Source organism: Ambystoma mexicanum, chromosome 1q (genome assembly GCF_040938575.1).
Source record: "Ambystoma mexicanum isolate Mex_15411 chromosome 1q, UKY_AmexF1_1, whole genome shotgun sequence".
Lineage (NCBI taxonomy): Eukaryota > Metazoa > Chordata > Amphibia > Caudata > Ambystomatidae > Ambystoma > Ambystoma mexicanum.
Window position 1 is genome coordinate 419,888,479 of NC_090922.1, and position 25,775 is coordinate 419,914,253.

At 45.7% G+C, this 25,775-nt stretch overlaps 1 protein-coding gene across 4 annotated transcripts in view; it reads left to right on the plus strand.

The window, feature by feature from the left end:
* SLC12A4 (solute carrier family 12 member 4) overlaps window positions 1-25,775 on the plus strand; it is a 1,569,223-nt gene that overhangs the window by 590,508 nt on the left and 952,940 nt on the right. For all 4 annotated transcript variants that reach the window (XM_069639659.1, XM_069639652.1, XM_069639655.1 and 1 more), the window contains exon 2: window positions 16,810-16,904. In XM_069639659.1, coding sequence (XP_069495760.1) covers window positions 16,810-16,904 — 95 coding nt within the window. The remainder of the gene's footprint in view (window positions 1-16,809; window positions 16,905-25,775) is intronic.

The window sequence follows — 25,775 nt, forward strand, 5'->3', positions numbered from 1 at the left end:
TTTCAATTTTTGCTTTTGCTCCAGAGTCTCGCAGGCATCAGCTAGGTTGACTCTCTTCAACCATCTGCATGAAGCCTGGAAAGATTTCCGGTTTCGCTATCTCAGCGGCCTCCTCCAGCTGGGTGGAAAAGTCCCTGGTCAGAGTGCTGATTTGGACTGGTGGCTTCAGTTGGGGAAGGCAGTCCTCGCGGACTTGGAAAATCACCTCATTCCTCCTGAAGTCACAGGTCACATCTTCCTTACCATAAGGGCAGGAAGTGTACACCAGGAAGTCCCCCCCCCCCATGCTGGATAAAGATCCTGTCTGGTGTTGTGTTGTCATCACGATCACTGTCAAAACAGTCCTTGGGGATTGGTCCTAACAGTTCATTGCCTAAATCTATGGAAAAATGTCGGTCATCAACCGCCATTCCAATAATGGTGCCTGCGGCTAGAGTGATACTCTTTAAGTCGCTGTTATCCACCTCTATTGGAATGGTGTCATGTTCTATATTGACTAGTGGTGTCGGGTTTACCCCCAACCCTTGCTGTTGAAGAGAAGCATTTAGATGAATATAGGCATCAGGGTTTTTCAATTTCTGTCCTCTTAACTTTAACTTCCAGGGAGAATTGTCGGGTCCTTTCTGGGATGGTGACTTCTTCTCCAATCTGAATTTCAACTGCATAAGGCAGCAGTTGAGCTAACCTAAATGGTTTCTCTGGGTCATCAAAGCCCATGGGATTATCTGCTAATCGGGACAAGCTTTGAAGTTTATTAGGTCCAAACTAATGGCAAAGCGATTGAGAAGGTCACTGCATAGGTGAAAGGCGTCAGTGACGTCTCGCACGACCCAACAATTATGGACTATGCTCTTGTTGCCTATGGAGATTTTGAGCATACACCTGCTTGGCAGGAGATGTTTTGAATTGGGTGTTTCCAGATCCATTTCCCATTTGTCTGAGTCTAAAAATGGCTGGATCTTTTGGGAGTTTGCGCAACATGGCTTCGCTGATGAAGCTCTTACTGTTGTTCACACACACTTGAACAGGGATGAACCGCTGCTCTCCAATTTGCTGAATATCAGCCAGGCTTTGAGCTGATTTCTCATCTTTCTGGACTATACGAGTGGGAATGTCTGATTGTGGATTGGTAAAGAATTTCAGAGTGTTTCCTTCCAGTGTGGAATGTCACCTTAAACTGGAAGGAAGGTTGATTTTCAGAAATAGAGAGGACCCCCCCCCAATCACCGGTTTGTTGTCCTACTGCTATTACTGTCACGTCTGGGATTTGGTTGTTCTGGAAGTGAAATTCTACTTGGTCAGATTTTTGTTCACCCATGTGGCAGGTGCCGTTTAAACTAACATGGTTGACACTCTGTTTTAGTTTGATTGGTCTGCTAGTCTGGGTCCAGAGGACCTTGTTTACGCAATCTATGAGGGGTGACAACCTTCGCAGGAGGTCATTCCCTAGTAAAATAGGGGTGCCCTCTGGAGTCGTAACTATGACCGGGTGCTTCACCTTGTGTTGCCCAATTTTAATGTCCAAATCTGCAGTCCCCTCGACAGGGTTTTCCTTCCCGTCAAAGTTCTGAAGTTGTCCAGGAAGAAGGGTGAGAGGAATTTGGTAATTCTCCCCCCTTCCTGCATTCAGTTTATCAAAGACCTTTTTGGACAGAAGGGTAGCTTGGGATCCAGTGGCCACCAGTGCCAAAATTGTACCCTGCCCCTGTATTTGGAACGGGGCATAGAATCTTCCCTCCTTCTCCGCAAGGTGGCACAGATATTGTACATTTTTGGACAAATGGTGGGTTGGTTTTCTAGTTTTGGACACTGATGGAGAAGAGATTTGGGCAGAATTCTGTTTGGAGTCTAGGGAATCTGAAAAGAAAGGTGGCAACTATATATGGGAGACGTTTTGGGTTCCCCTGGATCCGGTTCTGGGCCGCCCTCCCCTTTTTGGAGGCAGTCACAAGGATGGGTGTGAACCAGGGGATTTTCATGTTGGTGGTTCTGGGGATGAATGATGGGCGGCGCGAGCTCAGTCCCCACATCTCCCCAGTCTGGATTTGAATCCTTTGGGATCCATTTCTCTTTGGGAGGAGTTCCCCCATCTCTGAAGGAGAAGATCCTTTTCCCAGGATCCTCTGAGGATCCCTCCCCTTCAGATTGGAAGATTTGTACCTCCTCCACAAAATGGGTCTGTTTGGGTTCTTTGTTTCTCCTACCCCCCTCTGCTCCTTGGGTGGCAGACTTTCAGGGGCAGGAGATTTTGGTTCCGGTTCCTGGGTTTCCAGGGGCTTTTTACAAGTGGGGAAGGAGGCTTCCTCCAAGGCTTTACACCTCCCTTCCCCTTGTGCCTCCTCCCTGGGAACCGGTGGGTTCGGGGTTCTGCCCCGTCATTGCTCTGGAGCACCAGGTCCTGTGTTTGAGGCATTCTGCACCAGCATGCTCATCTGAGGGTTCTGTTGAGCCCTCAGCATGCGACCCAGATCCTGTGCCATGTTTTGGACCTGGCGCTCTAGCTGGGATACCCGCTCAGGCTGATACAGGGTTCTGTTGTCTCCACTGTGCTGATCCAGGGAAGGGTAGCTATCCCTTCTCTGAAAATACCCCGGGTTTGGAAAGTTTGGGTACCCCCTCCACCCTTGGCCTCCCCTCTCCCGGATTGGGTTGTCTGGGCTCAGGAAAGTGGAGAAAGAAGGATGGATTGTTCTGGGGTTGAAAGTTTTGTGGGTACCTGGGGAAGAAGTTCTGTCCAGGATTTGGGGAATTTCTGCCCTCCTGGGGAAGTGAGGAGAGGGGTTCCCTGGTTAGGTGGTGCTTGGTTGTATGCCCCCCCTTGGGCTGGAGGAGTCTATACATAACCCAGGATGGGTCTGTTCCCCTTGTAGAAGGGGCTTATGTAGTCGGGGGTGTGTGGGATCCCATTTATGGGACTACCTCCTTGGCTCCCTGTTTGTGACTGGCATGGGGGCCTTCTGGGCTTGGGATTATTCTGCTGTACAGGCAGGTTTTTAGGCCCCCCCCCCCATCTCCAAATCCAAAATGGGGGCAACCTTCAGCTCTGGCACCTTAGCAGCAGCAGGGGTGTTGGTTGTTTTGGGGCTTTTTGCATTATTCTTGTTTTCTATGGGCTTTTGCACCTCATAAATTCGGGTGGCCTGTTCAATGACCCAGTCTAGTGATCTTTTCGCATGAAAATCTCACTAGCTGGGTCATGATGTACTTTGGTAGAGCGTAGAAAAAAGTATTGACAAATTCTTTGCTGTCCGTGCGCACCCTTCTGGTGGTCTGCGCAAAGGCACGCTTTAATTCCTGCACAAATTCTTGTTGGGCCCGATCCTCCCCACATTGCAAGTTGTAGGCTGCCTTGCCAGCCTCCTGAGGATTTTCTGTGCACGGAAAAATGCTTCAAGATGGCCGCCCTATCGGTGGACCATCTAGAATGATTTTGGTCCTCCAGCCCTGCAAAGAAACTGGAGTATTCTGGTGAGACGGTCCATTTCACATTTTGAATACAGCTTTGGCTGTCCTTCAAATGGAAAGTTTCCGTCATCTGCTGAAAGAGCTCTAAGTGCTCCCAAACAGCATAGTTAGCGTTCTTATGATAAGGCCCTTTTGGCCTTATTGGCCTTCTTGGTTCTGGTAACCTGGACCACTCCTCTGACTCAGAGGCACTGCTGCCAGAGGTGCCCGTCTGGTCTTCTAGGTTTTCCTGGATTCTACGAGCCTGGGAATGGCTGGCAGAATGTGGGTCCTAGTCTCCTGTGTCCTGGGGCACTCAGAGGAGTCTTCTGATTCCTCCTTGCTCCCAGGATTCTATGGGTACCCCCCCACACCCCACTGTCCGAGCTGGGCAGAGGTTTTCAGGATGCCCTTAGTGGGCCTACTCCCATGGAGTTCCCCACTAAATTTCACAGTACTTGGGTACCCATACCCAGAAGCCCGCCCATCCATTCCTGGGAGGTGCTGGTCTATGAGCCCCATATTTCTGATGGGATTGAAATCTGCCATCCCCTTGGCCCTTGGCTCTTGTGCGCCAGTGGACATGGGGGTGGCAGAGTCCAGGGATTGAAAGAGGTGAAGGCCTCTGGTACTAAGGTTCCTGAGTTCATGCTTCGGTGTGTCCCTTTCTCAGCGAACCTCATCTCCATAAGCCTGTTGCCATGCAAGAACCTGAGCTTTCTGTTCCTCAATCAAGGCCTTACTAGTCTCTATCAATCTCTCTTGCATGGCTACCTGTCTGTGGAGCCTGTCATTGTTCTCACAGAGAGCCTCATTTTCTCTCTGTGCTTCCTGGGTTGTTTTTGAGTACTGGGCCAGTCTTTGCTGCAGGAGGGTTACCTTCCGGGTCCTGTCCATACTGGCCTGGTCCTTCCTTGCTAGAGCCTCTTCCACTCTCCTGGTGTGCTCTAACAAGCTTTCATGCGCTTTTTGGAGGTCACCCAGTCCCTGAAGGGTCAGGTGATTTTCTTCTACGTTGTCTTTTTTTTATTTTTTTAATAACTCTGTTTATTGAGTTTGAATAACACCACAGAAAAATAGACATTAAACATGGGCATAAATCCGAGCAAGAAAACATGGCATTATCAAAAGCGAGATGGGCACCGCCGGTTCAAAGGGGCGTGAGACGGTTGCGAGACAATGCGAATAAATATAGGTAACCCAGCGGATTTCAGTGAGCATTAAGCCATTTACCCCATATCTTTTCAAATTTGCGGGGGCAACCCTGTGCGTTATAAAAAAAACAGCTCTTTGTATAAAAGAGCCCCTCAGTCTAGGTCTGCACCTCCACTATATCACCTAGCACACGCTCTGTTATGCCTCGTGCTACCTAGGAAAGTATGAGTAACCAACTGTAACCTTCACTGTATACCCGCTGCAACTATGTAATAGGACTGTATATCGTCTGTAACCCTGTAACTGAATCTACCTAAGTATACCATATGGGGCCGCTTATTGTAACCCTCAAGCAAGCCTTCTTTAAATCTCCTTATAGCGCCTTGTTGCCTCTGGGCTGTAGTGCGCTCTACAAATACTAAAATAAATAAATAAAAATAAAATAGATCTGGCGTTCTGAAGCTGCGCATCTGTCCAGTTCATTACTCCAGCGGTTCAGGCACGGTAGGTCTGCAGAGCCCCATTTAACTGCAATAAGTCTTTTACCCACCCCCAACGCAATCGCCAGAAACATTTTTTTGAATTTTGACAGGTCCACTTCCCCCCAGATGCCCAGAAGTACCATTTTGGGGTCCTTAGGAATTGGCGTTGCCAGGGCAGTGGAGATCGCGTTGATACAGTTCTCCCAGAAGACCTGAACTACCTGGCAGTCCCATATCATATGGTAGAAGGTGGCTGGCTCAGTTTTGCATCTAATGCATGTCCCATCCTCGGATCCCCTCCATCTGGCCATAGCAGTGCACGAATGATAAGAACGGTGGAGGATTCTCAATTGTATTAGCCTGAGTTTTGTTTCTATCCCAATTTCCCTAGGGGACATTAATGCATCAACCAAGTCTTCAGGTTCCAGTTCCCCTAAGTCCCTTTCCCACTTTGCTTTGAGCCCATCCAGTTGTGTAGCCCCGAAGGAGTTGAGGGCCTGATATAGGGTAGAGGTGACCTTGGAGGGGATGCGTTGCGGGAGGATATTGGTCTCAATGGGAGAGCAGGGGGGTATACTTTTTCGTGTCAGGGAACTGGGTGCGGATGGCATAGGCCAGCTGTGCATGTCGAAACCGGTCCATGGGTACTAAATCAAATTGCTCTTGAATGGTCTTGAAGTCCTGGAGGTGACCCCCATGTATCACGTGTGCTAGTGTATGTATCCCCTTTGCGCGCCAGTGACCAAAGGAGCCCATTTTCACTATTTTCGGGAGGTGCACGTTCTGCCATATTGGTTGGGATAGTGTTGCTTTTCCTTTCCAGCCGATCAATTTGTGTGCTTCCCTCCAGGCCCGGCGGATGTGGTGTGTCATTTTTGGCAGCGTTGGGAGATGGTTGTAGGTGGCATACAGGATCTGCAGCGGGGTTATCGGGGACATGGTCTCTAGTTCAATACGGACATGCAGTAGTGTGGGGTCTGCATGTAACCAGTCGTTTACCACCCCGATCTGTGTCGCGAGGTAATATGTGCGTATGCAGGGTAAACCGATGCCCCCCTCCCATACCGATCTCTGGAGCGTGTCAAGGGCGATTCTGTGTTGTTTCCCTCCCCATAATAGCGTGCAAAGGTTTTTTTCAATAAGAGTGAAAGTTTCCCGAGGGATAGTGAATGGGGTGTTTTGGAGAAGATACAAAAGTCTGGGGAGGGTCATCATCTTGAATAATGCGGCTTTACCCATTAACGATAGAGGGAGTGATTGCCAATGGGAGGTGTCCCTATTAAACCACTCTATTACAGGCTGAAGGTTGAGTTGGAGGAACCCTTCTAGTGTCGGGTCGAGCCATATGCCCAGGTATTTAAAGTCCCTGATACAGATATGGTATGGGCAGGTCTCAGGAATTGCTGATTCGCCTCCTTGGATCAGGAAGTAAATGGTTTTGGCTTCATTCACTTTTAGGCCCGCAAAGTTTTGATACTCCTTAAGGATGAGGGAGACAGTCAGGCATGAAGTACTCGGGTTACTAAGATATATGAGGAGGTCATCTGCGTAGAGCGAGAGGCGATCCTCTCCTCCCCCGGCCAGACGAATACGGTCCAATTGGTGCTAGCTCTGAGCTCTATTGCGAGTGGTTCGATGGCTAGGAGGAAGAGGAGCAGAGACAGTGGGCACCCCTGCCTAGTGCCTCAACCCAAAGGGAATGGTTTCGAGGACCTGCCTTTCACCCTTACTGTGGCCTCTGGGGATGCATAGAGAAGTTTGACCCATGATATAAATGTTTGCCCGAGGTTCATTCGAGCCATGATTGCCCACAGAGCGTCCCACCCCACGAATCAAATGCCTTTTCAAAGTCCACAGCCAGGAGGGCAAGTGGGGTCGGTATTTCCTTGGCTCTACTCAACGCTAGTTGGATTCTGCGTAGGTTCATGCGAGTGGATTTATTGGGCATGAATCCACATTGATCTGGGTGGACTAGGGTCTCAATCACCTGCAGCAATCTGTTAGCGAGTGTTCTGGCAAGGACCTTAGCTTCTCTGTTGATCAGTGAAATGGGACGGTAGGAGGCAGAGTCCTCTGGAGGTTTTCCTGGTTTATGTATGACTACTATGCATGCCTTCCTGCGGTCCGGGGGGGAGTGCCCCTTGTTCTTTACTACGTAGGAACATATGGTGCATATGGGTCGATAGTGTGCCACCGAGGCATTTCCAGGTCTGTGTAGGGAAACCGTTGGGACCCGGAGTTTTCCCGGGTTGGAGCTGTGCGAGTGCCTCTTGCACCTCGGTCTCTGTGACTTCAGTGTTCAGGAGGTCTGATTGGTGTTGAGAGTTTCTGGATCCCAATCCGTTCGAGGTAGGAGAAGGGCTCGAGTGGAGAGATTCCCGTGGGCGGGGTATAGAGATTCTTGTAGTAAGCAGCGAATGCTTCTACAATGTCAGAGTCATGCGTCAGCAATGTCCCATCCGGAGATTTGATGGCACGCACATGTCCTCTGTTTTGCTCACGTCTCTCCAACCAGGCCAGGGTTTTATTAGCTTTCTCGCCTCGTTCATAGATTTGGCTCCGGACTAGCTGATGGGCTCTTCGTGCGTTGTCCAGAGCTAAGTTGCTGAGGGTATCTTGTGCCGTGATCAGGGCCTCCTTTGCTTCTTGATTGTTGTGTGCTATGATTTGCCGTTCACATTCCAGGACTCGTTCTTCTGCTTCTCTGATCTTTTGGACTTGATGTTTTTGATGGGCGGAAACCGCCGAGATGGCTTCTCCCCGAAGGACTGTCTTGTACGCCTCCCAGATCGAGATCGGGCAATCCACTGAGCCTTCGTTGATTTCAAAGTATTCTGCTGTCTTTTTTTCGAGTTCTTCCGCAATTTCAGGGAGCCGCAAGTGGTATGTGTTCAATCGCCAGTTGCGATCCGGGTGTCGGCAGGCGTTTTTCATGGTTAGAAGGAGCGGAGACTGGTCCGAAATTTCCCTTGCGAGGAATTCAGCAGCTAAGAGTCTGTGGTTTGTGCTGCAGGGAATGAAGGCGTAATCGATCCTTGAAAGTGACTTATGCACGCTCGAAAAAAAAGAAAAGCCAGCCTCATCATTATGGAGTGAGCGCCATGTATCTGTTAGCCCCTAAGCTTCGGGTAACATGGCAAGTGGTGTCAAGGCGGGGTGGCTTCCAGATCTCCTATGAGACCTATCGAGTGTGGCGTCCATCACTTTGTTGAAGTCCTCTCCTATCACCCATAAATCGGCCTCTTCTTCCAGGAACAAGTTCCGTAATTCGGACAGCAGTTCTTTCGTGAGCGTGGGGGGTGGGGGCATAGATTGCGGTGAGGCCCCATTTATCACCCCAGATGTCAGCAAGCAGCATTACATGGCAGCCCCGATGGTCAGTTCTGACTTTCCTGACCTGTAGGGGGACTCTCTTGTGGACGAGTATCATCATGCCCCTGGCTCCTTTTGTGAATCCGGCGTGGTTGGTTTGCGAGTAGTTGGATCTTTTGAAGAAGTTGGTGCTCGTGCCAATCAAATGTGTTTCATTTAGGAGAGCTATGTCTGGTGAGTACCGGTTGAGGTATTGGAGCACCAGTCTTCGCTTTATGCTGGAGCCGAGGCCGTTAACGTTCCAGGACATAAGGATAGCGTGTTGGTGTTCACTCTATCTGCGTGGGTCTCTTACCGGGGCATCTAGAAGGATCAATGGCGGTCGTGTATTTTTCAGAGGTGTGCAGAGGTATTCATCTGAGGGAGACGTCCGGGGATCGCCCCGTGGCTGGGTAATTTGGGTGTCATTAGTCCTGCCCGTAGACCGTGCTTGGTTCTTTTGCCAGAGTTCGTCGGTGTCATGCGTTCTCGTCTTGTGGTTCCGTTGTCGCCCCTGGGGTGAGTGTGGGATTGGTAGAGGTTCTGCTTGTGTCAGTTGACCGTGTAGAAGCTGCGTAAGGTATCCGCCGTGTATCTGTGTGAGGGCTGCGCCAAAGACAGAAAAACGCGGTCCCTGTGGGTATTGGTCTCTCTTCTAGGGTTGCAGGGCGCGAGTGAAGGGCGCGGCATGGGTGGGGGAGAACTCGTTCCTCCAGTAGTAGTTCCCCATGAGGGTCGTTCTGGCTCGTGTTCCCCCCCAGATTGTGGATGCTGCTCAGCAGGGGGGAGAAAGTCTGGGGGTCCCCCGTGAACCAGGGGGGACCAGTTTGGTTGTGTGGAGAAGTGCGTCTCGTTCCCCTGTTCGTAGCTCAGGTCCACTGTGCTTCAGTCTCGCGGGGAGAAGCGTGTCCCAATTCCATACACTGGTGTGGAGCTGTCCTGTGCCTATCCCCGTCGTATGTAGTATCCCACGTAGGTCTGTGGTCTTTACAGCTGGTTTGAGTTGTATACAGGGCCTTAAGGGGGAGATGAGGCAGATCCTCCCACCCAACACACACGCGTACCTTATCGTAGATGTGTCCGTCTGCAGCATCTCATCCCTCAGCAGGGGAGCGCAGCACACAGCTCTCCTTGTTGTGCTGCAACTTGACCCCAGGCGTTGTGGTCTCGCTGATGAGGGGAGGGGAGGTTCCCCAGGGTGAAGGCCAGCAGTGTGGGCCCGAGCCGCGGGCGAATAGTATTCAGAGCCTCTCTTATCCGTGGTGCAGTCGAGGCCGAGAGGGGTGCCGTTGAGTGGCACACTTCGTTATGGCTGGGTCCGTTGCCCTCGTGTTGGCCAGCAGCAGGGGAGCGCAGCACTCGATCTTCCAGTCGTGCCGCGACTCGACCTTGGGCGATAGTCTCGCTGAGGGGGGGAGGGGAGAATCACTGGGGGAAGGCTGGCGGTGTGGGCCCGGTTCTAGGGCGAGCGCCCGGGCCGCTCGTAGGCCTGTACGTTGGAGCTGGGCCCACGGGGTCTTCTTGCAAGTCCAGGAAAGAAGGAAGTGGCTTCTCAAGTGTGTTGCACCGCTGGGGCAAGGGAGGGGTGCGGTATATCAGTGGGAGCAGCTGCTCCGAACCCAGCGCCTTGTGGTGTCCCAGGATCGGGCGGAATCAGGCAGGTGGGAGGGACCCCAGTTATGACTCCAGTGGTGCCGGAGTAGCGACAAGGGGTTTCCTCTGTTGGTCTGCCGGCGTTCTCCGGCGTGTCCCTCTGCCCAGGCTCTTCTGTGTCAGAGTGTCTCGGCAGGGGAGTAGTGTTCTGGCCGCATATTACACGCCGGCGGCAATCTTCTGTCCATTACTGGCGTCCCCCGGTCCGGTTGTTCCCCAAATTGCAGCGAGAGCAGTACAAGTATGTCCGTCGCTGCTCATGAGCAGATGGGGTACCTTCATGCAGCAAAAGAGGATAAATGTAGCGGCCGCCGGGAGCCGAAGTGCTTAGGTCCGCATGCGTCGCGCGTGCATGCGCAGTCTTCTCTTTTAAGTGACAGACTTCCTGGCCTAAGGTGTCCCTTTCCTGAGCAAGAGCCTGCCTCTGTGCCTCCAGGTCGTCCCTCTGTCTTTGAAGCACACCAGCTTTCTGGCACTCTTCATCAAATTCTGCCTGGGTATCCAGGTCTTTCAAAATCAATGTATTGCTCTCTTCTTTCTCTATATCTAATTGGCTTTGCAGGGTGACTTCCTGCTCTGTGCATGCCCCGTTAAAGTTTTTGTTGCTCCCGCTCTTTCTGGCTCTGCAGTAGAGAGTCCAAACTTTCTTTGTACTCCTTCTGCAAGGCCAGAATTCTGGTATCCTGTTCTGCCTTTTCCTGCTGAAGGATACCCATGTCCTCTTTTATTTTGATTATATACTGCCTACTTTCATTTTCTGACTCCTGGCTCCTCTGTAGCCTCTGCTCAGAAGAGTCCAGGTCAGTTTGGGCCTTTCCTAATGCCTGCAGTTGCTTACTTGCCAGATCTTGGCCTTCAGCATATTTATCCTGTATGGCTCCAATATACAAGTATAGATATGCTGCTATTTTGACAATCTTGTTTTGTTCTTCCTTTGCCTTAGGGGCCATATATAGTTCACTCAGGGCCATATGTAAGGGACCCTGATCTTGCCATATATCTAACCCTGTTGCAGTGATCTGTTCTGTGATTACCTGCAACCACACATTCTGATCCTGCTCTGTCCATTCACCTCTCACAAATAATGTATGCAATAGGTGTTGTTTAGCCATATTCATCTCTACCAAAGTCGCCATTCTGGAAATATTAATTTCCTCCCTGACTTACAGAAGTTTTCTTTTATTTTTGCAAAACAGACAGATTCCTTAGTGCGTTCCCTTTTGTGGGGTGCTTTTCACATTGTAACACAGTGTGGTAGCCCAACAGGATGTATGTACCCTGTCAGTAAGCACACTGTATTAAGCAGTCACAAGTGGTATATCTAATTCAGAAATCCTGCGCCGAGCCCCCGATTTGTAAGTGGTTTCAACCCGGCACACCACCTAAATCAATGCCTAGCGTGTGATGCCCAGCTGGAACCCTTAATTATATATTTTTTGTCTAAAGTTCTTTTATTTCTGAATGATGTACCCTTATATCACGCCCCTCTCTTTGAATCCCCCCCGGTCTCACTGAACCAAGAAGAAGGTTGTTTTGCAAAGTAAAAAGATTGATTTTATGGATTTGAACAAGATATATATCACACTTTTATGAATTTGAAAAATATCTCGATATCACACTATTAATATTATACAATGATCAGCGTTGGGTGATATTACAATCAACAATCTCTTTAATCAGGAGGAGTATGGATGAGAAGAATAATGTAGCATAGAATAAAACTTTGTGTGGGTTCAATGAAATGCTATGATAGGAAATTAATGCGGCACAGAAATAATACTTGTGTGTTCAATCAAATGCAATGTAATCACTCTTTCCCCCCTGATACTACTCAATCCCCACTTAATATGCAATATAGAGATGGAAAGAGAGAAAACAGGTTTCAGGAATATACAATCTCAGCAAATGCAGTTCAAATCCCAATTCCCCCCAGTAAGCAGAGAAACAGGAATGATTTTAAACAGGTCAAATGCTTTTAAATGTGGCTTGTAATGAATGGGAAAAATGCTAAAAATGAATTTAATTCTCTATATTGGATTCAAAACTAGTGGGAGCCGCTTTGGATAGCTTCAGGTAAGCACTAGCAATGAGGATTGAATTATTTGCAGATAGGAAACTGAATTCAGAGGTTGAATGCAAGAAATAGCTATTTTACATGTGATGCAATTGAGCCAAATGCAGAATCGCGGCAAACTTTTCAGCGCGCGAGAAACGCGATGACAGAAAAACTATAAGGAGTAGGAATGTGGTTTTGGGTTTGTTTGAAAGCTGAGGATGTTCAATCTGACATTTAAATTTTGTTTCTAGCATCTACGGTTCAAAATTTAGAGGTTTTAGTAAAGGTCGAATTTTCTCAGAAAAGAGTCAATATTTTCAAATGAAAGATGTGCTTTCCAATATTACCAACAAGGATTTCTTAACACTAGGGGAGGCTATGAAGATGCAAGATACCCAACGGACAGCCACCAGAACAGCGGCGCCTCTTCTCTGACTTTTGCCCGCCAAGACACTTGTCTTTCTTCGGCAAAAATATTGGCGCAAAGATGATATTATCACTACAATTATCAAAGGACTATATGGGTGAGGGAAAGATTCAAGAAAAACAAGAGATTCTACAATGCAGTCTGGATATGATGGAATGGGTTGGATTGGATTACTTAAGGATAAGAGATTGGCTATGGACAATTCTATGCTAGATACTCACAACTATGGTTTTGGAATAGGCCCGTCAAAGATCTGGTCAAAGGTTTTGGACTGGAATCTGTTAGCCCACCGGACAGGATTCATTCACTTAGTTCTGCTCTCAGCACGGCACTCTGTCTCTGCACGGCCCTCTGGACTGGCTCTGACGGGTTGGTTCTGGAGTTTTCAGCTATCTGGTTTCAGCTCTGCTCTACTGGTTTGGATCTCTGTGTTCTAGCAAGAGTTCTTGGCAAGAAGCAGAAAACAGCACAGCCAGGCTGTTCAATTTTGATGTGCCTCTTGGAAGTCTGGAGTTAAAATCAGGTTGCAAGATTTTAAAGGCCTAGCTGAGAAGAGTCCAGCTTTAGAATTAGGCCTTCTGCTTTCAGAGTTCTGGAGTCTGGATCTGGGTTCTCCTGCAGAGCGCTTCGCCAGTAAATCAGTTGATGGGTGAATGTGTGTGTGTGTCTCTAGGTCCTCAACAGTCCCTAGTTCTATATTTTCCAAAGGGGTGGGTAGGCTGATTATACTAAGCCCACTCTCTAGGGATCCGATTGGTCAAAGTATTCCCTCTCTCCTGATTTGAGAAAGAAACCCAGTGTCATAGTGAGGCTACAATTTACAATCCAGGGAAAAACCTCCCCTTTGTTTCTACACAGAAAACCTATTTTTCATATAAAGCATATTTACAATATCACCAATTTGCTAATACATATCCACATCACATATTAAATGGAGCATGTTTCCGTCCGAGTCTCATCTTCTTAAGAGTTTTGGTTCAAAACTGACAGTTTTTCGCTTTTGGTTGGTTACCCAGTGTCAGATCTGTACACATTTTTCCACATACATGTGCAAGACATGTGGGCATAATCCTGTAAACTTTCATATTCCTAGCATGATCACAATTGCTACAATCTCAACATTTTAGTAGTCCGGTCTCTGAATATCGCACAGGGTTCAGAGTAGTTTCAAATTGTGAGCGGCATTTTTAAATTAACAACCTATAAAACACAAATTTTTCCAAATTGTTCAGTTTTCTATGAGTCTTTTTCCAAAAAGATATTTCCTTGGAATTTCAGATACACATATCAGTCTAGCTCCGCCTCCAAGGTTTGGCTGGGCCAGAGCAACCTGAGCCTCTCTTCCTTAGCAGTTGGTTTCTATTGACGCCCGAATTTGCGTTTCCTTTCAGTCAAGGGAGCCTTTTGTCGCTACTCAGAGCAACGTGCCAAAATCTCCTCCCCCTTCGCTTAACAACTCAATGCCAGTTCCTGAGCAGGAGGAAAATTCCTTTGTTTGGGGAGAAGCTGTGGAATGTCTTTGAAGTCCAGTGTCGCTGCCATTAATTCACTTTAAATCACTGTTTAAAAATGGCCTTTTCTAGAATACAATTTACATTTTCTACAAATATCCACACAAATCTCTTCATTCCAGTCTTTTTAAAACCTAAAAATTGAATTGTAGCAACCCATGTTGTTGACGGCAAGTCTCTTCTTTTCTACAATTTGATTTAAGACAGAAGTTTTAAACTGACAGTATAAGTAATGAGAGCTCATGACAGAGGCGAGCGGCGGTACTGCGCCCATTTCTGACATATTTTTCCCATGCAAGCACCTTTTGAATGTGGATTTTTTTTGTTATGATGAAAGGTGTTTCTCCTGACATTGTGCTTATGGGGGTTCCTTAAATAAGGTAATGGTGAATACCCCACAAGGATGTTGGATCTTCTCTGCTGTTTGAGAATCATTATTTTGCAAATTTAACAGCCAAGGAAAAACGGATTTTAGGCACTTCTGGGTTTTCCTTGGGATGTAGCACTGTCTTTTCAAGCAGTTCTATTTTACTCTGTGGGCAGCCCAACGATAGGTTTTGGCAGTGTGGTCTCCCGTTTTACCACTGACATAGGCAAAAATGGATCAGTGACCTATTTTTCAGGTTTCCCTGCGCACTTCTCACATATTTTTTGCGCGCATAAGGCTTTCCGGCGGCCGTTCTGTTGTTTCTGATGAAAGCAGCGCACAGTGATGTTGCAGGGCATAGACTAGTGGGTCAGAACATCCCACAATGGAGTACAGGCACGATGGAAATTGCTTTTTTAGATCCTAACATTAAACATGAAGCTGACCAACACCAGGTTGTACAAAAAGCCCACTGGCAGGAACACTATTCTTCATTACTCCAGTCAACATCACAAAATTCTTCCTGATGACCTCCCATTCACTCAATTTCTTCAATTACGAGGCAACTCTACTAAGAAATCTGATTATGTGCAATAATGGCATTCCAACATTGTTAAACATCTTGGCGAGCTCCTCCTTGACCAGTCTACCTCTCAGCGTAACTTCTGTGTTGCTCTGTCCAAGGCTTTGTACCATATGTTCGGCTCTAAATTGAGCTAAAAATTCCTTGGCCAGTCTCGCATACCTACTGACAACTTACCACAGTTGAGAAACCAGCATCCCTACTACTTCAATCATATCACATCCCCTCTTCCCTGACTGAGTCTCTGAACGGGTTTGTTCTGCTGTCATTCATCTTTCCTAGATTTCTCAGGGATCCACTACCGCCACTATAGGCAAAATCGATGTTTTAGGAATTTCAAGTTTCCACCACATTTGTTTTTAAAATGAACGAAGTTTCTTATTTATATCATCATGCAAATGAAAAACAACTCCATCTTTCAGTTCAATACCGACAAAAAACAATAACCGGTCTAAAACGATGTATCAGACAAGTTCTCCAGAACCCAACTAGTTTACGGATCAGAGGTAACTGTTAAGGTTCTTAGTGGATTTTGAGTAAAATAGGGTGTGTGTGTGTCTAATTTTCATTAGTTTGGGCTGTTAGGTGGCAATGCCACCTATAAGCCGAAACTATTACAATAGGGTTGTACAGAAGGAGAGAAATGGCATATGAGGAGGACACAAAGCTTGGAGGTATTGTTTGGTTATTTGCCCACCCATTGACTCACCATGCTAATTCCTTTGGCCATTCCCACCCAGTTCCTGCCCCTCCCAAAACATGGCAACTCTTTGAGCTTGCTTTATTCAAGCCTTACCATCAAACTTTGCTTTGAAAAACACTGGTAGTCTTCTAAGAGATAATGACTTTATTGAAGCTGTAAATGCGCTACTGGTTTAATTAAAAGGTCTTAACCACGTCTGCCTTCAGCCCCTCAATGTATAAGCACCATGTGTGCCCTCCGCTGAAGTTCTTTTAAAAATTAGCATTGGCAAAGCCAACTTTTTAACTTGTGTACAACTATTAGGCATTTGCTAGGCACCGCTATTAGATGCCCAGGTACTTGCACCCGATACCATCAATTACCATTTAATAAAACCAGAGTGATGCTTGGATAGTGCCTTCCCTGTGCCTACACAAAAGCCCAAACTGTTGGCATTGCCAATGCTTCTTTTTTATGTGTGTGCACTATCCTTGTAAGTATGGTAGTGCTCTGAAGCTGCCATGTCTTCTGAATATTAGTGGTCAATGTACACAAAAAGGCATTTGTTGCTGTGTACGTATATATCCTGTTTTTCATTTAGGTTATATTACGTTTGTCTTTAGTGCCAGTACATCCCCAAACAACTGCACTTGTGTTGTCGTGTGTATCCAGCAAATGGGTAAAGAAAGGCGTAGAATGTGTGGTTGTTACCCCTTTAGTATAGGTACTAAGTTGGCTATGCAATTGTAATTTACATGGCTTTTACAATGCTCCAGGCACAACTTCCATTGGGCTAACGTTGTGAAATTCGAGAGGAGTCGCTCTTAGCCGGCGCCATTTTGTCTGTTGCACATGGGGGTGCTTGCATTTAAACTGGTAATGGCTAATGCTATATCCTGTTCAATGCCCGCTACATCATATGAATGACACACTGTCACAGGGAGCATGTTTAGTAGCCTCTACAGTGGGGACATCTTGTTATTTTGCTAATTGACGGATTTTTCATGTGCGTTTCAATAGGAAAACGAAATAAGTTTAAAAATGGCACATTTTGAAATCAACAATGACATTTTTTTCAACGTTCCTTTCGTTGTGCAGGTCATGGCAATCACAAAGAGAACAGCCCTTTCCTCAACAATGCCGAAGCTGCCAAGGGAGGCGATTACTATGATCGGAACCTGGCCTTGTTTGAGGTAAGCTCGCCTTTCCCATGGGCGTGATGCCAGCCGGCGTGATTCAGCTGTTCGCCTTGCTCCTCTCGACACTGGAAGTGTTGCCAGCATCCTCATTTCCAGTCCTTTCTAATGTGTCCATGCTCCGGAATAAAAATGGCCAAATATCCAGGTTTTGGTTAAACGAATGTGTTGGGAATTTCCGAATCTAATAACAAAATACTCCTCATTTTACAAATTTGATCGGTTTGTGAATATTTTCCTTTAGTGTGATCTTCAAAACACCTAGTTACTTGTATTGAAGTCCTACTGTTTATATATTTAAGATGTGCTTGTATGTTTAAAAGCAGCAGCTCTTCCTTACGTTATGCACACGACCGTCATACATGCTTCAGGGTTGGCTAGCCTTCACTTTCACTCCTTTTGTGCAATGAAACATGCGAGTTGCTTAAATCACTTAGCTACGTTTTAAACCGAGTGGTACTGCGGAGTCGTTCCCTTTTGGAATACGCTCTTTGTCTCAGCCTGATGCACCTAAAGCACAGACACTAAAAATAACCATTTAGTAGAGCCTCCATCGTGCACACACGAGTCTCAATCTTGTGTTAAACCAGAAGGAAAATCAGATGTGCAAAGAAATGATTGAGCCCCTTTGAGAATGCTAACAATGCAATTTGCTCTCCTTTCATGTTTCGATTTTCAGGGTACCACTACTCACAAGTATTGGTATAGTTGGTACACGCGTGGCTAGAATGTATTCTGCCTACCTGGTCATCGCGAGTATTTAGAGCGTAGGTAACCCCTTCTCTTCAGCAACCCCTGCTTGCCCCAGGTATACTAACTACCAACAGTCACAGCAAATGCTTCCCGAGCTTCATGTGTCCCTTCCCGTGGGTGAGCAAAAGTAGCATTGTAGGATTATTCACATCCTGGTGGCTTTTTTTTCCCACTGCACATATTTGGTAATCCAAATGTATTTTTCTAATTGTTTGTTTCCCGTGTCGCAAATTCTTTCTTCAATAAGTACCTCCTCCATTTTCTCTTTTGGCAAATCCGAATATGCCCAAGCTTTCTCTCCAGATTCTAGAAGCTGTGGTTTTCCGAGAACTGTCCCACTATCCATTCAGACAACAAACTTCTGTCACTGTTCTAGTCAACATTAGACAGTTGTTGAAATTGGGGGCAGAAAAGTGCCACTGGCACATACAGAGTGCCGCCCCCTTTTGAGTTGTTGCTATTAGGTGGCTCTTTAGCAGCACCTATAAGCCAAAACTATTGCATTGGGGTACAGATGGATTGGCCATTTGAGGCAGGACGTGTTTGGGTTTTTACCCCTCCACACTCTCACATTGACCACCTACGTCCGTTACCCTAAAGCACACCCTACTGTGTTCTGTGTAAGCTAGCCTGATCACCAAGTAGCATTATATGTTGCTCTGCAAAGGCACGCCAGTGTTTTTTAAATGCATGTTTCTGAGAGTTAATGGCTTAATTGCAGCTGTACCATAGCTGCTCATGAAATACACATTTCCCAACCGATTGTGCCTTCAGCCACTTGATTTATAAGCAATTTTTTTGTTTTTTATTGTACATGGTTTAAAAAAACCTCACCAGCACCTCATATACATCATTAAAACATAATGAAAATGTTTCACATATTTAAAATTCACATAGACTCGAATAGAAAATTATCAAAATAAAAAATCCAACTAAAACTTGCATTGAATTGTTCATGCACCTCAGTGTTTTGCGAGACTATACAAGCTTTCGCACTCAAGTGCATACAATTTACAGAATAGAAAAGCTATTATTGGGACATTCGCTTCGCTAAAACTATTTTTAAAAATACTGCTACGGCTAAGCCATCAGATGTTTTCACTGTACAGATATTTGCGCCAAAGATATTCATCATTGCACCAATCTGAACAATTTCCACAGATCACTAATCCTCAATTGATCAAATTCTGGACAATGCAAATTCAAATGTTTAGAGATTTCCTCATTATCTTTGATCTAACAAAATCTACATGTTCAATCTTCTGCTGATGTGATCAAACCTCTCCTCCAGAGTACTTCATTAGTTGGTATAAGATTCCACCAAAATCTGAGCAAAAATTATCTATACCGATTATTGGGGAATTGAACTAGATAGGGCGATAATGTTCCTCTTTTTTTGTGTTCAAGGACAAGATGGCTCATGCATGAGTAACTATGGAATTTCTCCAATGCCTCCGTCCGGTCATTATCATATAGCAGGTTTTTTACCTTAACGGGGTTACCCAACAAAATTTTTGTGTCCAAGTTACATTTTTTCAGTAGATTTTCACATGATATGCGGAGCTACGCTTTGTAATTGCAAGAACTACCATGGGGATCCTGATGCATGCATAAGGCCAGTTCCTCATACAGGAAGGCAGAGACTGGTAGAAGTATTTTTTTTATATAGGGACAGTCATTTCCACTGTACCTGTTGTGAGAAACGGGAAGGTGTCTCACTAGCTAGTCTCCGGGGATCTGTCATCCAGGTGGCCAAGAGACGGCCCTCACTATTGGATCCAGTTCCTGGGAGTGGACCAGTGAGGGAGGATCCCCTGGATGGGGGGGTTCTTTGGAAGTGGGACACCAACGGTGCAGTATCCCCCTTCTTTCAACACCTTTTCCCCATCCTACCACGTACAACATTCAAAAGCATGCCACCCCCCCTTTCCTGACACAAACACTTTCACACAACATGCAAGAGAATGGACTAGCACCAGAGCCGTTTACCTGACATGTCCCAATCCAATGTTCAGGCAAAGTCGGGCAATTGACCAGAATCACACACACCTGACGGCCCTTTCCCTTCCTCACATGGATAAAAGGTGGAGCAAGAGAGCACAGTACGAGCAAGGTAGACCGCACAACGAGACAGTTAATCTACCCCAGCAGTTCAAGGAGAAAGGCAGCGACAATTGAGAGGGTGACCAGGGAGAAGTGACCTTGCCCTTTCCAACCCAAAACTGCAAACTCTTCAAAAAAGAAAACGTAAGCCCAAGGACACTAGCTCAACAGTCCAGCATCAGATGTCAATTGTACAAGGGGCATGCCTACGCCAATAAGCCAGAGAGAGGGAGACTGCTGCTACCGTGGTACCGGCCTTGACACCAGAGGCGAGGAAAGCCAAGTAGTTCATCACAGCCAGTGAGTCGAAGGGGAAGCGGGTAAGAAACTGAACTATGTTGAATGAAACCCGCAAAGTGGCAGATTGTGAAGAGTTCAAAGAACTGCGGATTATAAGGGGAAGACCAAGAAACAGTGTGTTGACAAAGGTGAACCCGGTAGAGGGATGTCCGCGAGAACTATTTAAAAAGACATTAAGATTTGTGAAGAAGAAAAGCCATAGTGAACCCGGTGGAGGGAGGCTGAGAATTGAGAGGGGTCAGTGCCCAGAAGAGGGGGACACAGGGCAAGGGGCGGGGGGGAAATAATCACCATCTCAGTACCTGTTGTAAAGAACTTAATTTGTTTATTTTGTTATCGTGAGTACCTCCGGTCCTCAAAGGCAAGAGACTTTCAAGACAAACGAGACTTGGATATCGACGGCCCTGATAGCAGAAAGCAGAACTGTTGTCTCGTGCTGGGGAAGCTCGAGAATGTGCTGTTGAGAAGGGTGACTCAGGCTACCCCATCCTGACATATTATTTGTGAACACTTCTTTCTTTCTCCTGAACATTATTCCACACTATTTTGCATTAGTTGTATTATTGTATTATTTTGTATTAGTTGTAATGATTGGCAATAGGTTTTTCTTCGTACAGGCCCATTTTATTTGACACAACGCCACTAGGACTGCCTTATTTTTCATTTGATGGTCGACACTTGCTCCCATCTTAGATTTAGGCTTGGATTAGGCATTTTCTAACCTGCATAGAGTTTTATAAACACCCTTGAACTGTGATCACTTGTCTGTCTTTACTGTTGCCACCACGAGTTCCTTGAAATTAGGCCTAGCTCAAATCTGAGAGCTGCAAGGGGAACAGCGTTGGGAACTCCAAATGTTTGCTCCTACCAGGTCCAACCATTTCGGAACCACGTTAAAGTATAGTTTCAACCCATAGGTAATCTTCAGAATAACATCTCCTCCGTAAAATATAACAGATGGTATAATAGAATACTTCAAAATTTTCGATTTACCATTAGAAGTTGATTTAACAGCAGCATCGTCTTTTGAAGGAGAATGTGTTTAACATTGCAATATCCCGGTGTAGCAGATATTGAAAAACCTAAATAGGTCATACTCTTAGACAGCCTAATCACAGCATTTTCAAAAGACCAGATATAGGCTGCCCTTTTCTTACTTCTAGTTCAAGCGAGAATTGTTTTTCATCGGATTAATGAGCAGGCCGTAGTTGCTTCCAAAAGAAGAAAATGCTGATAGTAACATTTTTAGGCCAACACGGGAGTTGTCAAACAATAAAAAGTAATCCGCATAGGTGAGCCAGGACACTTTCACATTACCCACTTTTGGTGCTTAACATAGCCGGACTTAAATAATCATTTACACCAGAGACGAAGAGATTAAAAAGGCAAACGTCTAGAATACATCCCTTCCTAAATCAAGAAGGTGTGAGAATCCGCCTGGACACAGCACCGTCTCTATTCATTCGGACCCGGATCCCTGAATTTTCATAAAGACCTATTAATAATTTTAGTAAGCCTTGTGGCACACTCCAGCTAGCCAACTTCCCCCATAATACTATACGGTTGACAGAGTCAAATGCAGATAAGTCCACTGAGGCAACATACGCGCAGATAGCGGGGGTTGACCAAGCTAATTCCTGATAGCCCTCAAAGTAAGACCATTAAGATTTGTGGAGTGAGCTTTACGGAAGCCTGTCTGAAATTTGGAAAGCCTGTTGGAAGAGGTGGCTCAAGCTTCAAGATGTTGTTGTAATAAGAGGGACTCAAATATCTTACTGTCCACATCTAACTGAGAAATGGGTCTATAATTTCTAGGATCTGATCTTGCGAAAAAAATAGGTACAACATGGGCCGTCTGCCGTGATTTTGGGAATATGTTTGAGGTGATCACACTATTAAGGGGCATGAACAAAGCGCTTGCCCAGTTAACTGGATCCACCTTTAAGGTCCTATTAGTAAGGCCATTGGGACCAGCAGCTCTGGAGGACTTGCTGAGAGCAATCATCTCTTTCACTCTATTCACTTTTATTCGTATATGGGAGTGTGAGATCACACCACTATCAATCTGAGGTGCCTCGTGCAAAGGCTTGGCTTTACCTGGGGCATATAAAACTGTAAAGAAATCGACCCATATAGACTCAGCAACAGCATTCAGCTGAGAGGTAATAAGAGAGGCGTCTTGTCCATTAATCAGAGACCAAAAAGCGCCACTGTCTTGTTTTAATTAGGGCTTGAAGCATAATGTCAGCATCTCTCTGTAATGGGGTTAAGCGTCTAAATTGACAGTAATTCCTGTATCTTTGTCTTACAAATTTGCAGCTAACCATCTGCAAGGCAATAGCAATGTCAGAGCTCCCGATTTCTTTATTGGAGCGTCGCATATCTGTTTTCATAAAGGCTAACTCATCAAAAATATGTAGATGTTTCCGAGATGGTTTTCCGGAATTTTAGGCCCGGGTTTTTGAAAACAGCACTCATTAATTTGTCGATTAATGTATCAAAGTTTTCCACATCAAAAACGTCCACTTTCCAATCCATTGTCGTACAGCTCATTGTCAATTTGAATTCATTGGTTATGATCTCTAATGAGGGGACCACCGAACAGCGTTTCTATGTGCGGTAACTTTTAGGTTAGTGGGTCCACCATGTAACTTCTTGTGCTTTAACTGGAACAGTGAAATTAGCCATTAACATGCAGTGGACACTCCAATTATTTTTTATAATGGTGAAATCGGAACAGAGTTAAAAAATGTACTGATCGACAAAGATGTAATCTAAGGTAGATCTACTTATACCCTGAAACCTTGCATATGCATTGCCATTGTACCCCCCAATCTGACCATTTAATAGCCTCAATACTAAAGAAGTAGTAGCGCACCGCCACTGCCAATCAGGCAGACATCCCACTGAGCGCAGTCCATCTTCAATAGAAGGCAGTTGGCATTTAGCTCACCAGCCAAAATAATATGTCTAAAACCAATTCTGCGCTGCCATGAAGAGACAAAATCAATGATGATGCATAGGAAATCATCTAACGCACCCATTCCTTTATGCCAATAAACATTGACCAATAAAGCATGGAAATTATGGGCCAATTCTGATGCCTCGACAGCCAGCATTCTATGCGGAAGATTCTCAATCTAATGTGCAACAAAGCCTAAATCACTTCGTATGGCGGTCATAAGGCCACCAGAAGGTCTTTCTCCACAGCTTGGTTTCACGGGCTGGGAAAAGCCTTGATAACCGTTCCACACTGTCAAGGAAGTTAGCCAGGTATCTTGTATCAACAGACGGTTACATCTTCTCAATAGCACCCGAGTGTCCCTATTTGTCGTCAAATGTACATTACCCCCAGAGCTCCAAGAAAGTATCTTTAGTTCTTCATTGGTGGCACATTGTTATGTTAATTTAATTACGACATCGTCCTAACCTATATCTGGAGGGGGAATTGGGACTCTTGTCTCTTTACTCTAAAGACTGATGTTCGGTCTGGATTTCTTTCCATGTCACTGTTATATTGACCATTACTAGACGTGGTGGCGTGGGGATTATTCCTTGACGGGGACACCCGAATGGTATGTCCACCTTCAGACCACCGGTCAATTGAAAAGCCCATATTGTTCAGAGATACCCTTTCTGAGAGAATCCAATCTATAACCAGTCTAGATCTAAAATGAAGCAAAGACTGCAGTATTTTGTTTTACTGGCAACAACACTCTTTCAATATCTGCTGAAGATAATGCTGCTAAAGTCGGAATTTCATTCAAACACACTGGGAATCTATCGCCCAGTAGACTGGAGAGTACCAATATATTCTTTTCACCCTGATTCAGATGATTACTATTGGGTATGGATTTTGGCATTAACATGGTCGTGGTAATATTCGATATGGCCCACCAAAACCCAATATGGGGTCCGTCCTTTTTTCTTGATGAGAAATACTGTAAGGTTTGTTACTTCCCTGTTTAGAGATTTTTGGTTTCAATTTATTAATGTGATCCCACATAGGGGGCACAGCTAATTAATGCATCAACATTGGAATTTGTACAGTTTGCTTCCAAACTCGGAACATGGGAAGGAGTATGTGGTCCCCAACCTTTGAGCACAGTTTATCAAGTAAGCCACCAAAATTAAAGTTTTCACTTCGTCTGGACGGTATGCTTGCAGGTTTCACATATGTTATAGGCATTAGAATGTTACATTCATTAATCAAAATGTCTGTTTCTGAATTTCTTTCTGCCTTTTCTGAAACCCAAAACCCATCTGTTTGCGCCTCCACCTCCCTTCTTGGGATCACATTTTGTTCTACATACCCGAGCCCCGTGTCTGACACACAATGACTCTTCGGGGTAGGGGTTGGCAATGAAGCCTCCTTCCTAAAGAATAAGGCAGGATTAGAACAATCATGCTTAAGGACGAGAATGAGCAGTTTAGGATCATTTCCGAAACACGGGGCGCGGTTAAAACAGGGGGGTATGAAATCAGAAGGCAAACCCGGGAGGATTTTCAAAGAGGATTCCTCCTTTAAAGGTTACCCTTTTAGGCAGAGTTTGAATTCCTACACCTACCTTAGCATAGAAGGCTGAGAAAGCAAATCTTAAAGGCAAGAAGATGGACGAGTGTGGAGGGTTCTGCTGAACTTTGTCGCAAAAAGTGCACTGAGCGGTCATCAAAGGCAAACTTTGGATTGCAAAGGGGGGGCTTCAATAGAGCAAGAAGCACATTAATATGGGGGGTTTGTGGCCCAACTAGCGTGCCAAGGTTGAAATCATTAGCACTTCAGTTAGAACACTAGCTTGCACCTTGATCCCGCTATGTGCTTTTCTTATTGATTCAGGAATAGTAAGATTATGCATCCACTTGTGGGAGGAAGTATTCTTATGTTTCAAACATTTTTGATTTTTAGCCCTTCCACCCCCACTGTCTGTCACTCCTGATGCCTGTGAGTATACCACAGCGATTGTTTGCATAGTATGGCCTTCATGTGAGATGATTTGTAATTCTCGCGTACCTTCGGGAGGGATCGGTCTGCCTTAAGCGCGGAGGATTGCGATGGCCCTACCTCAACGACGTATTCATCAATAATTATGGGGTTGTCTACATGCAAAATCTGAATACCTTTGTGTGTATCACCTAAGAGTTGCAGTTCCTCTAGATGCAATGTGCCCCAAACATGCCTCCAGATCCTCAACCTTGATGTTAATAGAGCTCAAAATGGTAGCATGTACCTTCACATCTTCCCAAATATTATCAAAACCATATTAAGGGCATAGAGACTAGGAGAAGACAGCTTTATGTGATTGTCGGCCTCCCTCAATGTATGATGAACAAAGTCCTCATTGGAAGGACCAGAAAAGTCTGGAGAAGATATTGAGAGCCTCCCACCGTTCTCTTGTATCATAAAGTCATTCAATTCAGTAGGTGATCCAGGACATGATGCATTGCATGTCTGCTGAATTACGCTCTCAGAGACCGCACAGGTTTTAGATTAGATGGCAGAGTCTGCATACTCAATTATATTCAGATATGTTTAGACATTAATGTGTGTATGATCCAATATTGCAGTGTTTTTAGTTGGAAAAATAGATTTAACTTCCGTACTTGTGCCAGATATTTTAATACATTGCGCTGCAATAGGGGAAAGCAGAAGTTTTGCTGTTGCTTTCTGCATGATGAGATTTGAGTTTGCCCCGTACTTTCTTCCTCCTTTCA